The sequence below is a fragment of the Phocoena phocoena genome, chromosome 11 (assembly GCF_963924675.1).
Source record: "Phocoena phocoena chromosome 11, mPhoPho1.1, whole genome shotgun sequence".
Classification (NCBI taxonomy): Eukaryota; Metazoa; Chordata; class Mammalia; order Artiodactyla; family Phocoenidae; genus Phocoena; species Phocoena phocoena.
In genome coordinates this window covers 58720679-58735539 of record NC_089229.1, presented here as the reverse complement: position 1 = coordinate 58735539, position 14861 = coordinate 58720679, and the positions used below count along the sequence as shown (strand labels likewise).

Below are 14861 nucleotides of genomic sequence, written 5' to 3'. Positions count from 1 at the left end.
GGGGGCTTCCAGCCCAGAAGCAGTCTATCCAGAGACACCCCCGAATTCTGATCTTGAAGTTGGAAGCCCCTGGGGAAGTTCGTTTCTACCCTTTTAGAAGAGTTAGAGGGTTTGAAGCTGCCTGACCCCAGTGTGATAGGTAGGCCTTGCGAAGTGGACATGGGGGCGAAGGCTCCAAGCGTTGAACCTTCGTCCCCTTTTCCCCCTTCTAGTGGGGTGCTGAGGCTCGGGCAGCATGACGACGGAGACCTTCGTGAAGGATATCAAGCCCGGGCTCAAGAACCTGAACCTCATCTTCATTGTGCTGGAGACAGGTGGTTCTGCTGGCGCGGTGGGCCCCTGCGCGCATTCTCGGGGTTGGGGGCCAGGAGGGGGGGGAACATCACCTCTGTTCTTAACTTGCACCCGTCACAGCAGGGCGCACCACAGGACTGCTCACGCCCAGTCTCCTCGCCCCCACCCGGAGAGTTGCAGTGTAGGGTAGATGGATGGAACGCTTGTCAGATCCAAGCCTCCAGTGCCTCTTGGGCCTCTTCCCACACAGGGCCCTCTCCATGGTGCTGGCCCCTCCCTCACCTGCCCCAGGGATTTGACTTTGCCCTGTTTGTACACCTTTTTCCTCACTCCACCAATATCTAGACCTCATCCCTCTGATCACCACCACCCCCATTTATTTGACCATCCACCCCCTAACCCCATTGTTCTGTTCCCTCCAGGCCGAGTGACCAAGACAAAGGACGGGCACGAGGTTCGGACCTGCAAAGTGGCAGACAAAACTGGCAGCATCAATATCTCCGTCTGGGACGACGTGGGCAACCTGATCCAGCCTGGGGATATTATCCGGCTCACCAAAGGGTAAGCCATCAGGTGACTTCTGGCTATTCAAGGGCAGTAACGGGGTGGGGGGGCGGGGGGATTAACAGTCCCTGTAACTCGAATCCTGCTTTTTGTGACCCCACAGGTACGCTTCAGTGTTCAAAGGTTGTCTGACATTGTACACTGGCCGTGGGGGTGATCTTCAAAAGATTGGAGAGTAAGTGCTGTCTTGGAGCTGGGGATGTAGAAGCACCAGGCCAAGGAGAGAAGTTTGAGGTTTGCAAGGAGACAGCATAAGGGTGTGCATTCCCTTTCCTGTACCTGGACCTTTCTGAGGTTTCCAGAGTAGCCCAGAGGTTGGGCCTGAGGCTTTGCCACTTTCTCCCCTTGCAGATTCTGTATGGTTTATTCTGAGGTTCCTAACTTCAGTGAGCCAAATCCAGAATACAGTGCCCAGCAGGCACCCAACAAGACGGTGAGTCCCATGGCTGTGATGTGTGGAAGGAGGGCAGGTCAGGCCAAGAAGCATGGTAGGGAGTAAGGTCTGAATGTGTCATTTGTGCCTTCAGGTACAGAACGACAGCAGCCCTACGGCTCCCCAGCCTACCACCGGACCCCCCGCCACTTCTCCAGGTAAACCTGTTCCTTCCATCCACTGGTCCTCCTAGTTCTAATCTCCCCAGCCTGGAAAGATGCATTGCCCTCATCCCTTTTCCAGATCTCTCTTCTCTCAATATATCCTCTTGCACCCAATTCTCCCAGTTCTTTTGCGAGTCCCTGGGGTGAAAAGATTTGGGGCCATGTTTCTATCACTGATAGAGCTCCCTTTTGCCACTGCCACTCAAAGGCAAAAATGAGAGCAGTTTCTCCACAAAGACTGCCCTCTTTCATTCTAGCTTGTTCCTCTCTGCTTCTTCTCTGGCAGAACCTTGCCTTTTCTCCCCTTGCCTATTTTGATTCATTATCAGTTCTGATACACTGTTACTTACAGGACTCAGCATGGAGTCCACACTGCTCAACTTTAAGCACGAAATAGTTCCCCTTTAGGGTTGCCACTTTCTTGAAAACTAAAGGCCCTGCTTCTAGGCCTTGGCCCTCAGGATTATGGTTCTTCCAACTCAGAAGCCCCTGCTTTTGGTCTCTTGAGGAATTTGGCTTACTGCAGATCATCAGCTTTTGATCAGGATCACTCACCAACATCATTTCCTTCGTCTCCTGGCTTCTCCTTAGGAACCTGGTTTTTATTGCTCTTTTCTCCTTCTGGGTCATCTCGCAGCTGACCCTACCACTCCTGGGTGTTTGTCTCTCTCTTGCCTCTGATCCATGCCTTATGTTTCTCCCTGTGACACTAGGCTTCAGGCTTCCTCTACCCTTCCTCAGTCTGTGTCTGCATCCCCAGTTACCATGGTTTCCAAAATTGTCTGTGTCAGAACCACTCAGGGTCACGGTGTTCTTTAGGAACACCGTGAAATAACAACATTTAATTCCACCACAAAAGAGTAGCATCCATGTTTTCAACTGAAAATATGACTATTACGTATTCTCAGGTCTCCATAACTCCATAATTTATAAAATTATTTTAAATAAGGTACACTTAAGCTTGTTTGTCCCTAATATTCATTTGCCAGATGTTTATTCACTTTGTCATCTGCTAACAGGTACAGAAGGTTTTAAAAAAACATGTGTGGCATAAAAATGATGACTTCCTACATACTCCTCATTTTTTCTGTGAATTAAGGAAGGGGCTTTATTCTTCCATTTTTGGCTGCAGATATCTTAGTCTGATGGAGCAGAAGGATTCAGCAGGGATATGGGTAGGGTTCATGACGCCCTATGTATGTGAGAGGCAGGCCTCTGCCTTCATTTAACAAGCATTTATAGATGAGGAATGCCAAGGAAAAAACATAGCACTTGCTTTGAGGAGCTTGCAGTCCATGAAAGGAATAGTCCCACAGACAACAGCTGTAACACACTGTGGTAAGTGTGGTGATAATGATTTGCACAGCTAAGGTAGAGCAAGGAGACCATCGAACACTGAAAATATACACAAAAATGTTGTCTGTTATTTTGGGGGTGTGAGAGTATGTAAAATAGTTTTTGTGCTTATTCTTATTTCTGTTTTCCCAAGTGAACATGTATCATTGTGATACACACCACCACACTTTTTTCTTTCTTTCTTTTTTTTAAGATCCTTCTTACATTTTAAGATGGAAACTTCAGGCCCTTCCTTTCCCAACGCTTCTCCAGTCTTACAGTCACTTTTGGTCAAGGGTTCTTTTGTCGGTGGTCCTTGAGCCTAGAACTAAACACCTATTTCTAGATCTGACTCCTAATGATACAGAGATGGATAAAAGAGAAAAAAAATATATCGGGAATTCCCCACAGTCCAGTGGTCAGGACTCCGCGCTTTCACGGCTGAGGGCCCAGGTTCAATCTCTGGTTTGGGGAACTAAGATTCCACAAGCTGCGTGGCGCAGCCAAAAAAAAAAAAACCAACAATTAGACACAAAAAAGAAAGAAAAAATATCATACGACAGTTCATGTAGCAACTGCCAAAATGATGATTGCATCTTTTTGGGGCCCCGTTCCTACAACTCACATCCTTTGCACTTGGTCCCACGGCATCAGTGTGCAGCTGTGCTCGGTGGTGACTGTGCTGCCTGCTGGGGCTGGAGGCGGGCCTTGGGGACGGATGCCTGCCCACCTTAGTTCTCTAATTCCGGTTTTTCTTCCCCTTCTCCCACAACTAGCCTCTGAGAGCCAGAACGGGAATGGACTGAGCACCCCACCAGGTCCTGGTGGTGGCCCACACCCCCCTCACACTCCCCCCCACCCCCCCACCCCCCGAATTACCCGAAGCCAGCCCAACCACACGCCTGCCGGCCCTCCTGGCCCCTCCAGCAGCCCTGTCAGTAATGGCAAAGAAACCCGGAGGAGCAGCAAGAGATAGCAAGACATTCTTCCTCCCTGCCACCAGCCACAACCCAGGTGTCTGCTAGAGAACACAGCTTTCTACTGGGCTGCTGGCTTTTGGGGGCAGGGGGTGTGTAGGAGTATTTTAGCCACTAAACTTCACTGGAGGGGTGGTGAGCAGTGGCCTTATCCGCCCTCAGCCCATAGTCCCCTCCTTGTCAGCTGAAGCGGCCTGTCCCCTGGGAGTCCAGGCCCTCTGCCTCCCCGCCTTCCTCTTTAGAAATGACAGTTACAGTCTGATCCTTGGGTGTGTGATGTGGAAGTTTAATTGAATCCCTCCTTCCTAATAAATGTTACCACTCTGTACTGGACTCCTTTGCTCTTTGTGGGAAAATGAAGAGGTCGGCAGCTGGGCATTTGGGAGAGTGGGGTGTCCCTAGGAGGTGGAGGGGAGATAGGTTACAGGCAAGGCCCGGGCAAAGGAGGCCTGCCCCTTTAAGGTAGTGCCCCTCCCATGCCCCCTCCCTGCCGGTGACCCTTGTCCGCCTGCCTGCCTACCCCCCACAGCTGGAACCAAGAAGACTGTGTCCCCCTTCCTCTGGGCGTCCTTCCTGTTTCCTGCTGTCAGGTAATGCCGACCTCGACCCCCTGGACCGGTCACCCCAGTCAGACTGTGCTCCCCAACCTTAAGCCAGGTCAGACATCTGAGGAGGCCCAGATACTCCTTTCCTCTTCCCACCAGAGCGTCCCCTCTCCTCTCGTGGTCATAGATTCCCAGAGGTCTGGCTCTTACTCTTCTGGGATGAGGAAGTGCTCAAAACAATTTCTTCCCCACGCATCTGGGGTTGCCACTTATCTGCCTCTTTACCCTCCTCTCCAGCTTAGGGACACCTGGGTCCAACCTTCCCAGGGAATGTGGGGATGGGGGTTGGAGATGAATGAAGCCCGATGCCGTATGTAAGGTAGGTGAGGTAGGAGTATAGGCAGGGAGAGGCTAAGACGGTACCACCTGGGTTGGGGTGTAAATTATTTAGAAGAAAAGCCCAGGCCCTGGTTCTCCTTGGCCATGTGGCTTTTCCAGGGGCAGAGGGTGGCCCCTCCCTACTCAGGGGCCCAGCCAAGACTGACCTTTGACCCCCACCCCAGAGACCAGTGAACCATTAACTCCTCTCTGATGTAAGCCTTCCCACACTGGCACCTCCCTGGCCCCGCCCCCAGGCAGGTGGGCTAGGAGTCGGGGCTTGTCCATCCCAGCCCTCTATCTGACATGGCCTCCGATCTACCTGGGCAGCTGGAGGCTGAGCCGGGCTCCCCTCCACAACCCAGGAACCTCTAAGTGTCCACAGCGAGGCCTCACAGGGACCTGAGGTGACGGCTCTCACACTGCCAGTTGGGGGTGAGGCCCTGGGGACTGAGGGGGGATAGAGAGGTGGGGTGAGGTTGAGGGGTGGGGTCTGGGGGATAGGGGAGGGACAGGGACAGGTCAGCTCTGGATCAGGTGAGGGGAGTGTTCTGGTTCAGGGAAGGTGTTCTAGGAACTGGGCTGCAAGAGGCTGCTCAGAAGGAGGCCATGGGGGGGAAGGAAGGAGGCTGCCGCTGCCGCATTCCAGGAGGGGGCGGTGTGAGGGGTGCAGGCTCCCCGGGCCCTGGGCTGGACAGCAGGGCGGGAGCCCCAGCCCCTTCTCCTTGTTCTTCCAGGGCACGGTCCTCAGGATGTTCCTGGAGGAGTAGAAGCCGGAACCAGAGCCTCTAACCCTGTCCCCCCGATAATGGGGCCCCCAGTGAGTCATCTGCTGGCTGGCCTGTGTGTGTGGGTGGCCTTGGGCTGGGTAGGGGGCTCAGCCCCCTACCTGGGCCCTGCTGAGCAGGAGCAGAACCATTACCTGGCCCAGCTGTTTGGCCTGTATGGGGAGAATGGGACGCTGACTGCAGGGGGCCTAGCGAGGCTTCTCCACAGCCTGGGGCTAGGCCGAGTTCAGGCCCTCCACCTGGGACACCACGGGCCTCCAGCTGGTCGGGCTACACCCCCAGCTGGAGACAATTCCACGCAAAGGTACTAACCCCTCTCCCCACCCCAAAATGTCACACCCCAGCTCTTCTCAGTACTTGGATCAGTCTCCTCCGGTTGCCTAGCTCTGGCTTCCTAAAATCAGATTCCTGGAATTACGGATTTTTCAGAACCTGATTCGTTACATCCTTTCACAGCCCCTTTCTGAGAGAACATGAGTAAGTCTGACTTTGTTATCCATCCACTCTAGGCCCCAGGACCCCGAGCTGAGTGTGGACGTCTGGGCAGGGCTGCCTCTGCACCCCCCTGGGTGGGGTGACCTGGAGGAGACCGAGGCCCCAGCACCACCCCATGGGCCAGCCCCATCGGGCCTGGGCCTCTTTCACAGGCTTCTGCTGCTGGACCATTCACTGGCTGACCATCTGAATGAGGATGTGAGTCTGATGATCTGTAGCGAGGGAAAAGGAGCCATGGGATTTAGATGGCCTGAAATGTTTAAAAAGTCAGTCATTTGGGGATTCCCTGGTGGCACAGTGGTTGAGAGTCCACCTGCCAATGCAGGGGACTCGGGTTCGTGCCCCGGTCCGGGAAGATCCCACATGCCGCAGAGCGGCTGGGCCCGTGAGCCATGGCCGCTGAGCCTGCGCGTCCGGAGCCTGTGCTCCGCAACGGGAGAGGCCGCAGCGGTGAGAGGCCCGCGTCCCGCAAAAAAAAAAAAAAAAAAAAAAAAAAGTCATTTTAAATGGTTACTTAAAAAAAATATCCAGGTGTGATCTTAGGGTATGTTATTCCAGTAGTGAAATATGTCCCCTCTGGGCTCAGAGTAGATAAACCCATACCCCAAGCTCCAAGACTTGGTTTAGGGGCCACACTTGGCAAAGCAGAGAATTCAGAGAAGCAGCCCAGGGTAGCCTCTGGAGCTGGTTATCTGGAGAATGCTGCCTGCAGGCGGTAGATGGCTGTCTTCATCCAGAAAGTCAGTGAACTTGTTCCATGTACACCAGAGGGCAGCCAAAGCCAACCTGAAACAGGCCTGGTGAGGTGAGCACCCCATCCCAGGAAGCATTCAAGCCAAGGCTGGTTGAACAAGTGACAGGGCTGCTGAGAGGACGGCAGCATGGCATTTTAGGTTCTTTTCCCTTCTAAGATTCTGCAATGGAGGGCTCTAGTTGTCCAACCAATTCCATCACCAAATTAATGAGACATCAGGGGCTTGGGAAGGAGGGAGATGATGGCGATGTTCACTAGCACCCAATCTGTACCGAACTGAATGTTTGCATTGGTTTGAATATTCACTAATAATTAACACACACTGATTATACCTAACTGTCCCGAGTCCCTGATGCACCTGCCAGTGTGAGCAAAGGGGACCCTGGGAGAGACCCAGGAGCCCATGCAATGGAAGGGCAGACATTAAAGATCTGAGTCACAGTTCTCAGCAATTCCCCAATGTGTGACCTCCAGCTCCACTTCCCTAGTGTCTGAATGGCTCCCAGCTGCTGGTCAATTTTGGCTTGAGCCCTGCTGCTCCTCTGACCCCTCGTCAGTTTGCTCTGCTGTGTCCGGCCCTGCTTTATCAGATTGACAGCCGTGTCTGCATCCGGGCCCCAGCTCCAACACCCCCAGGGGATCTGCTATCTGGTCAGTGGGGGAGAGCAAGTGGTGGGGCACCTGAATCCTGTAGGGAGTGGGGTCCCGCCTCCCCTTGCAGCATTCCCTTTAAGGCCTCCCTTTCAGCCGCGCCTAACTTCAGCCCCTGATTCTCCCCAGCCCTGGTTCATAGTGCCCTGGCGGTCCTGCTGCTCAGCCTGCCTGCTCCCCTCTCCTTGCTGCTGCTGCGGCTCCTGGGACCTCATCTGTTGCAGCCCCTGCTGGGCTTCCTGGGGGCCCTGGCCGTGGGCACTCTTTGTGGGGACGCCCTGCTACACCTGCTGCCACATGTACGTGAAGCCCCTTTCCTGTCCCCCTGCCCCAGGGGTGGACAGCCTCCATGGAGCCAGTGTGTTCCCGGTCATAGGACACCCTCTCTCCCACCCCAGCTTCAGCCCACAGCTGCCTTCTAGTAGAGCGTATGAGTGAAGGCTCACCACCTCTCTCCACCGTCTCAGGAGGGGGATGCTGTCGGGTGCAGGTGCTTCCAGAGTCTGCCCTGACCGCCTCTCTGTCAGGCGCAAGGAGGGCAGCATGCTGGACCTGGCGGGCAGCCAGAGGAGGACCTGGGACCAGGACTGTCGGTGCTTGGTGGTCTCTTTCTTCTCTTCATCCTGGAGAACATGCTAGGGCTTTTGCGGCGACGAGGGCTCAAGCCAGTGAGTGACACCCTTTTGTCTTCTTCCTGCCAAGACCAGAGTCCTAGCCAAGAACTGGCCACTCAAGCCAGGAGGTGAGGGGCCAAGTGCGCTCCTGGCTCTGACGTTTGCCTGACTGTGCAGGACCTGACAGCTAACAGGGAGTGGGTTGGGGCTCCTCAGCATAGACCCAGGACTTCCGGCCAAACGGCCTCCTCTCCTGAGTTCAAGTCAACAAGAAACAGAGAGGTGCCAGCCTGGGAAGAGAGCAGAGGCCAGAGAACATCCCCAAGTGGCAGAGGTGGGACCAGGTGTTCACCTTCCCTGCTGGCAGCCTGGCCGCTCCTTAGCCCCCAGCTCCGCTGCCTCCTCCCTCAGGAGGGACACCCTCCCATTTCAGAGGTGCTGCCAGCGAAAGAGAAAGGATCTCAGAACTCCAAACCTGGACCCAGAGGATGGCAGTGGGATGGCGCTTCGGCCCCTGCAGGCAGTTCCAGGTGACTGGCGGAGGACATGAAGAGCGGGCCCTGGCTCCCAGCTCTCACTCGCAGCCACCAACACCGCTCTTTTCCTCCTTCCCACAGAGCCAGGGGCTCAGGGCCAGAGGGAGCAGGACAGCCAGCCCCCAGCAGTCCTGGCCCCTCCTGGGAGCCAAGGCCACAGTCATGGATGTCAGGGTAGCGGTGGCACCAATATCACGTGGATGGTCCTCCTGGGGGATGGTCTGCACAACCTCACTGATGGGCTGGCCATAGGTGTGAGGCGGGGGAGGGAGGGAGGGGAAGGAGGTGGGGAGGGAGGGAGAGGGTAGGCCTCCTAGTTACTGGATGGGGCAGGGAGAGAGCTACCATGTGTGTGGGGGGGGCGGGGAATGGGAGGACCACAGAGGGAATGCAGGCCCCAGCCTCCTCCGGGGAGAGCTTCCTTCCAGACTGACCACCTCCCATCCTGCCCACCCAGGCGCTGCCTTCTCTGATGGCTTCTCCAGTGGCCTCAGCACCACCGTAGCAGTCTTCTGCCACGAGCTGCCCCATGAACTGGGTAGGAATGGCAGGAGCGGAGTGGGGTCGACTCCAGAAAGGAGAGACCTCCAAGGGGTGGAACTTGGAGGCTGGCGGTGACGTGGGTGAGGGGCAGCCCTGGCGTACTCCCTCCTACCCTGTCCTCTCTCCCCACAGGTGACTTCGCGATGCTGCTCCAGGCAGGGCTGCCCTTCCGGCGGCTGCTGCTGCTGAGCCTGGTGTCTGGAGTCCTGGGACTGGGGGGTGCAGCCCTGGGGGTGGGGCTCAGTTTGGGCCCTGTCCCCCTCACGCCCTGGGTATTTGGGGTCACTGCCGGGGTCTTCCTCTACGTGGCCCTTGTGGACATGGTGAGGTGTGGGGTAGTGCGGAGAAACCAAGGGAAGCGGGGTGGGTGTAGAGGAGAGGGAAGTATCAGTCCCTCTGCTTCCCCCTTGGCCCCCCGGAAGGGTGGCTGGACTACATGAGAAACAGGGGTGTGGAAGAGCTTGGGTGGGGGAGAGCTGCTGACATCTCCCTCTCCTGTTTTAGGAGCAGAGACAAGGCCAGGATCCTGATGTTGTTATTTTCTTTCAGCTACCAGCCCTGCTTCGTCCACCTGGGCCCCTCCCTGCGCTCAGTGTGCTACTGCAGGGGCTGGGGCTGCTGCTGGGGGGTGGCCTCATGCTCACCATAGCCCTGCTGGAGGAGCAGCTGTGGCCTCTGGTCTCTGATGGCTGATGGGGGCCAGTGGAAAGGCGTCCAGGTTGCCCTTCCTTCCCCCCAACCACAGGAATGGAGGCGGGACACAGGGCCAGTAGGAGCAACAGGATTTTAATAAACAGAACCCATCCCAAAGCCATGACTACGACAGTTGTACTTGCACCAAAACAGCATAGAAAACCAGGATGTGGCAGGAGGAGGGCTCAAAGCAGGTATGGGGAGGAGGGGCCTGGAGGGTGCAGGATGCATCCATCTGCGGGGAGAGCATTGTGCTTTAGCCCAGAGAGGAAGGGGAGGGGTGAGGCAAATGCACCAAGGTCCCCACTTTTTCCTGCTGCCCTCAGCACCCTGGGGATACAGGCATCTGGGCAGGTCTGCCCTTTATTGCTGCCCACCAGCATGAAACACACCCCGACCCCAACGCTAGCACCACAGGTGAGTCCAGGGCAGGGAGAAGGGCAGAAAGGGGAACATTGCTTAGAGAAAGATTCAACTAGAATCCAGTGAATTGTGCTCAGTTCTCTTTACTTCCTACAACCGAGTACATGGGTCACAGGATGGAGGGAGCAACAGGACATGGGACATGCCCCTCAGTGCCCCCAACGCACCCTTGCACACAGGAATGGTGGTGTCTGCAGCATCACAGGTCATGCAGGGCACGGCGACGGGGAGGTTCACACACACGTAGACGCCCACAGCGGGTACCAGACAGAGAACACCCCTGAATATACACAGCTGTACACAGGGAACCCCCAGGTCCCCAACCCAACCCTCTCCCCTGTCTTGCCGTCCCCCAGGCAGGAGGAACTGTATTGCTTTGAGAGAGCCACCCTGGGGGTTGCTCTGCCAGGCACCCTCCCCTCCCACCCACCCCCGTTTTGGCACATCTGCAAGACACACGGCAGCGAGAGTAGGCACCCTCCCTCCCAAGCTTCTGTGGCTTGGAGTGGAGGAAGGGGGTAGGAGACTTTCATCCGCCATCTTTCCCCCAGCCCTTCCCAAACCCCTACCAAACCCACTCCAGCCAGAACCCACCCCCACCCCCCAAACACACACACACAAAGCTGAGCTATCCAGGAATACAGGGGAACAAGGAGATTGTCCGGGATGGGAGCAGAGGCAGTGGGGAGAAAGGACTGGAAGCAGAGACCCCACCCTGGCGTGGGGTAAGACTGGCACACAGCTACTTTAGTGCAATTGGAGAGGGTGCCCAGAGTGAGGGATGGAGGCAGGAGGGCCAGGCTAGGCTCCCCAGGGAAAGGGCCTAGCAGGAGTGAGCGAGGGCCAAGGGTGGACCCTCTCGTCACCGCCACCCTCTGCCCTCCCAAACGCAGTGACAGTGTCCCCCTCACACCTAAGTGGGCAACAGCAGCCTCGGAGTCAGTACCTTCAAGTAATTCATGGAGCAGACCCTCCCCACCCCAGCTTCCTCCCATCTCTGGGATTTGGTCGCTTCTCTAGGGGTTGGGTCGAGAGGAGGGGGTCCCCAAGTCAGACCCTTCCCTCTCTACCTCCCTCTTCCCAGACCACTGGGCTTGGTCCTCAAAGATTCCGCACCTCGGCCCTTGCCCAATCTGGGTCAAGGCCGAGGAGGGCTGGAGCCACCACGGTCAGAGGGGAAGGGGTTGCTTTGCTCCTCATCCCTCCCTCTTAAAAGGTGGGGTTCAGACTAGGTGGGCTGGGGCCCCATACTGGAGTGCCCCAGGACGGGGGGTTCTGGGCTAGGGTCTGTAAGGCTATTTTCCTTTGCGGCAGGAAGGGGAGGTGGGGGATGAACGCTTGGTGTGGGGAGAGGTGAGAAATGGCCGAGGGAAGGAGGAAGGGGCCCCCCCCCGGGGCAGTCAGGGCGTCACTCGGACGAAGGCACGCTCATGTGCACAAGGTCCCGAGCACGCCTGCTCCCAGCCCCTCCTGCCTGGCCCCCACGCCCCCTCCCAGGACGCCCTCCAAGACCCCAGAGGAGGTTTTGGGGGCACACAGCTGCAGAACCGCTCGCTCTGGCCCCACGACCCCCGGCCCAGCCCCGCCTCCTCTCCCCTTCTAGGTCCAGGGAGTCGGAAGGTGCTCGGGTGGGCAGACAGGTGGAAACAGTATTGAGTTTTCCTTTGGTTACATATTGAAGGCAAAGGTGAGCTGGACTTACAGTCAAAACGGATAGGGATGAGGAAGGAAGAGGGGCCACGGCTGGGAATGGAGAGGGAGGTAGGCCCTCCTCAGCCCCTCCACCCCAAGGAACACATGTCTAGGTGGGTGGTAGTCCCTCAGTCTCACCTCTCCCACCCCCACAGCACCAAACAAAAGGAGAAGCCCCCTCCCCCAGGGGCTGCTCCCTACCCCAACCTGGGCTGTACATTCAGTGGTTCTCAGCAGTCCTATGGCTCAGGGGGCCGCGGGGTGGGGAGGTGGCCCGTCAGTCTCCGCTGGACAGTGGCAGTGACCCGGGCCTGTTGGTCCGTGCTGGGACCCACAGTTTGTGCCATTTGTCTTTCTGAAGGATAGTACACAACCCTACCAAAGCCACCGGCCAACCGGAAACATCTCCCCCAAAATCAGAAACTAAAAACTGGCTCTTTTTCATCTCACCCTCTGATTCACACATCTGTTTCCCTGTCTCCTATGTAGCCCTCGCTCTGTCTCCTTTGCTGGGACCTGGGGCTGCTCCCAGGGTCCTCACTTAAAATAGGCCTTTTCTCAAAAGTGCTTATTACTTGAAGCAAGTGCTTTAGAGCTGCAGTGGGGAGAGGGGGAGGGGGAGAGGGAGGGCGAAGGGAAGGAGATGATTCCTCCCCACCCTACCCCCTTAAGATTGGGGGGCATTCTGCCTGCTTTACTTCTCCACACCCGTTTAAGTCAAAGAGGTCTTTTTAAAAACAACAACAACAACAACTTAACATTAAAATAAATATGCAGTGGCCATGAGAATGGTCAAAATGCTTCAAAAAAAACACTAGGGGCTGGGGAGCCCAGGGTGGGGTGTGGGATTTCCTTTGGCATAAGGAGAGGAGGCTGCTCGTCCGTCCTGCTGGCCTCCTCACAGCCACATGAGGAGGGACAGAGGACTCCCCGCAACCTGCCCCAGCACTGCTGACGGTGTGCTGAAGGCGCAGCAGGGAATGGGCAGCCACCAGAAATCTCATCTAGCAAAACGATGGGGCTCCTGACAAATAACTCAGATTCTTCCTGTCATCACCGAACATTGATAAAGGAGAACACGACTGAAACCCCAAGAGTTTTCTCTGGAGGACACGTCTCTCTGCTCCCCCTGCCCCCCGCCACCTGATTCCCAGCACCAAAATGAGAGGGAGGGGGTGGAACAGGAAGATTTTATGAGAGAGAACTGAAGTTAAGGGCAAGCTTTGCAGAACCAGCAGGACTGGAGGTGGGGGGCTGCAGCCCTTAAGAGAGGTCACATTGATTGTCGTACAGGGGAGGGCAGGGTGCGAAGGGAGGGGGGCGAGAGGGGCGTTGCAAGGCCCTTTGGCTTTGAAAACAAAACTGAAAACTAAAAGCTGCACGATCCTTCTCGTCAATAATGGTCATCTGGAAGCTTTGAAATGGTTTAGGAACTGAACGCTGGGAGAAGCAAGACACAGAGAGAGAGGGGATCAAAAAGGGACCTTGACAAAAGAATAAGGGCTTGGACAAACACCCCAGGCTTCATGAAACCAGCATGAGGTATGGTTAAGGGTATCCGTTAGGGAGGGAGGAGTCCCTGGGATGCCCCTCTCCCCTCAGCCCACCCTTGGCAAGGGTGGCAACATGTACAGCGGACGCAACTGAAAAGGGGGTGAGATCATGAATAAAGCAAGCACGGGTGGGGGAAGGAGACCGAGGGACCCCCAAGGGGGAGGCCCTGCACTGTGTAAACGAAGCCTGTCCAGTTCTCAGGGGACAATACTGATGGCAGCCAAACTGGGCAAGGATGCACTGGGGGGTGGGGGGGGGGTGGAGGGAGCATGACCTCTATTCAAGTTCTGTGTCTTGGCCCCTGGCTGAGGTATTGAGTGTGAGGAAGGGAACACTGGGCTGAGGGAGCGGGTCCAACTGTCCAGGAGGCTTAGCTAGGAGATGGATGGACAGGGCGTCTGAAGGGACCAGGGCCAAATTCAATGCTACATTTAGAGAGAAAACTGCCCCCTCCTCACTCCAGCCCAGTTTGGCTTTTGGGGTACGACTTCCGGGAATCTTCTCAGTGCAGCCCTTAGCTCAATCCCTTCTCCCCGCTGCTGGGAAGGCAGGAACCAAGCCTCAGTATCTACTTGTCGCTCCCTAGATCAGAACTTCATCCTCACACCGGAGGGGAAGCCTGGGTCCCCGAGTAGCCACGGTCCCTAGTCGCCCTGCCCCTCCCTCTTTGGCTTCAGATCAGGAGTGACTGGGGGCAGTGGGTACTCTTGGACATAACAGAAGGTGGCAGCAGATGGGGGGCACAGAGGAACTGTGGGATTGGGGGGCACAGGAGGAAGAACACAGTCCCTCCCTCCACACACATGCAAACACATGCCTGAAACACAGAAGACATACTAGGGCTGTGGTTTTGAAATGGGCAGGAAATTAATTTGTTTCTTCCCCTAAAGGATAAAATGCTTACTTAAAAATTCATGACAAGCCTCAAAGTTAAGGGAGAGGAGAGCCAGAGAGGGAATGGCCACAGGCTCTGCCCTCCAGAAAGAAGTTAAAAGAAAGAAGCAAGGTTAAAGTGCGTGGTCAGGGGGCCAGGCCAGGAGGGGGAGGGAAGCAGGGCGGGGCAGGCTGTGGGGGCAGGACCAGCCCTTGATTTGCATATGAGGAGCCAGGGAGCGTGCAGGACTGGGGCCCAGGTACAGTAGTTGCTGCTTCAAGTGTTTTGCATTTGAACTTTAGGGGTGATGGGATATAGAAGTGGGGGAAAAGCTCCAGGCCCCAGTGCTAAATACCCTCCCCCCTCGTCCGCTAGCTGCCCCTGAAGGGGGAGGGGACACCCCCAGAGTGCTCACACAGTACCAGAAATTAAGGCTTCTCACTGCTGCGGGGATGGAGGGGGGATGGAGGGGCCGGCCAAGCAGGGAGGCAGTGATGGGTATGGAAGAAGAGGTGGGGATCTGCCTGGCAGGAGCATGGGGAAGGGGACAGAGA

The 14861-nt window shown here is 56.2% G+C and overlaps 2 protein-coding genes across 3 annotated transcripts; both read left to right on the top strand.

Moving 5' to 3' along the window:
• The first annotated feature begins 169 nt into the window (after nucleotides 1-169).
• On the top strand, nucleotides 170-3766 carry NABP2 (nucleic acid binding protein 2). The gene is made up of 6 exons (XM_065887818.1): nucleotides 170-314; nucleotides 717-855; nucleotides 962-1033; nucleotides 1210-1291; nucleotides 1386-1449; nucleotides 3567-3766. The coding sequence occupies exons 1-6, from the start codon at nucleotides 236-238 to the stop codon at nucleotides 3764-3766; spliced, it is 636 nt and encodes a 211-aa protein (XP_065743890.1). The 5' UTR covers nucleotides 170-235.
• Nucleotides 3767-4297: 531 nt separating this feature from the next.
• On the top strand, nucleotides 4298-9881 carry SLC39A5 (solute carrier family 39 member 5). 2 transcript variants are annotated; one of them, XM_065887747.1, is made up of 11 exons: nucleotides 4298-4357; nucleotides 5428-5782; nucleotides 5988-6171; nucleotides 7216-7378; nucleotides 7508-7677; nucleotides 7906-8046; nucleotides 8426-8522; nucleotides 8610-8780; nucleotides 8986-9066; nucleotides 9204-9394; nucleotides 9621-9881. In XM_065887747.1, the coding sequence occupies exons 2-11, from the start codon at nucleotides 5499-5501 to the stop codon at nucleotides 9762-9764; spliced, it is 1626 nt and encodes a 541-aa protein (XP_065743819.1). In that variant the 5' UTR covers nucleotides 4298-4357; nucleotides 5428-5498; the 3' UTR covers nucleotides 9765-9881. The 2 variants fall into 2 exon arrangements, with proteins under 2 accessions (XP_065743819.1, XP_065743818.1); XM_065887746.1 differs by having other exon boundaries at nucleotides 4343-4424; nucleotides 5442-5782.
• Nucleotides 9882-14861: the final 4980 nt, after the last annotated feature.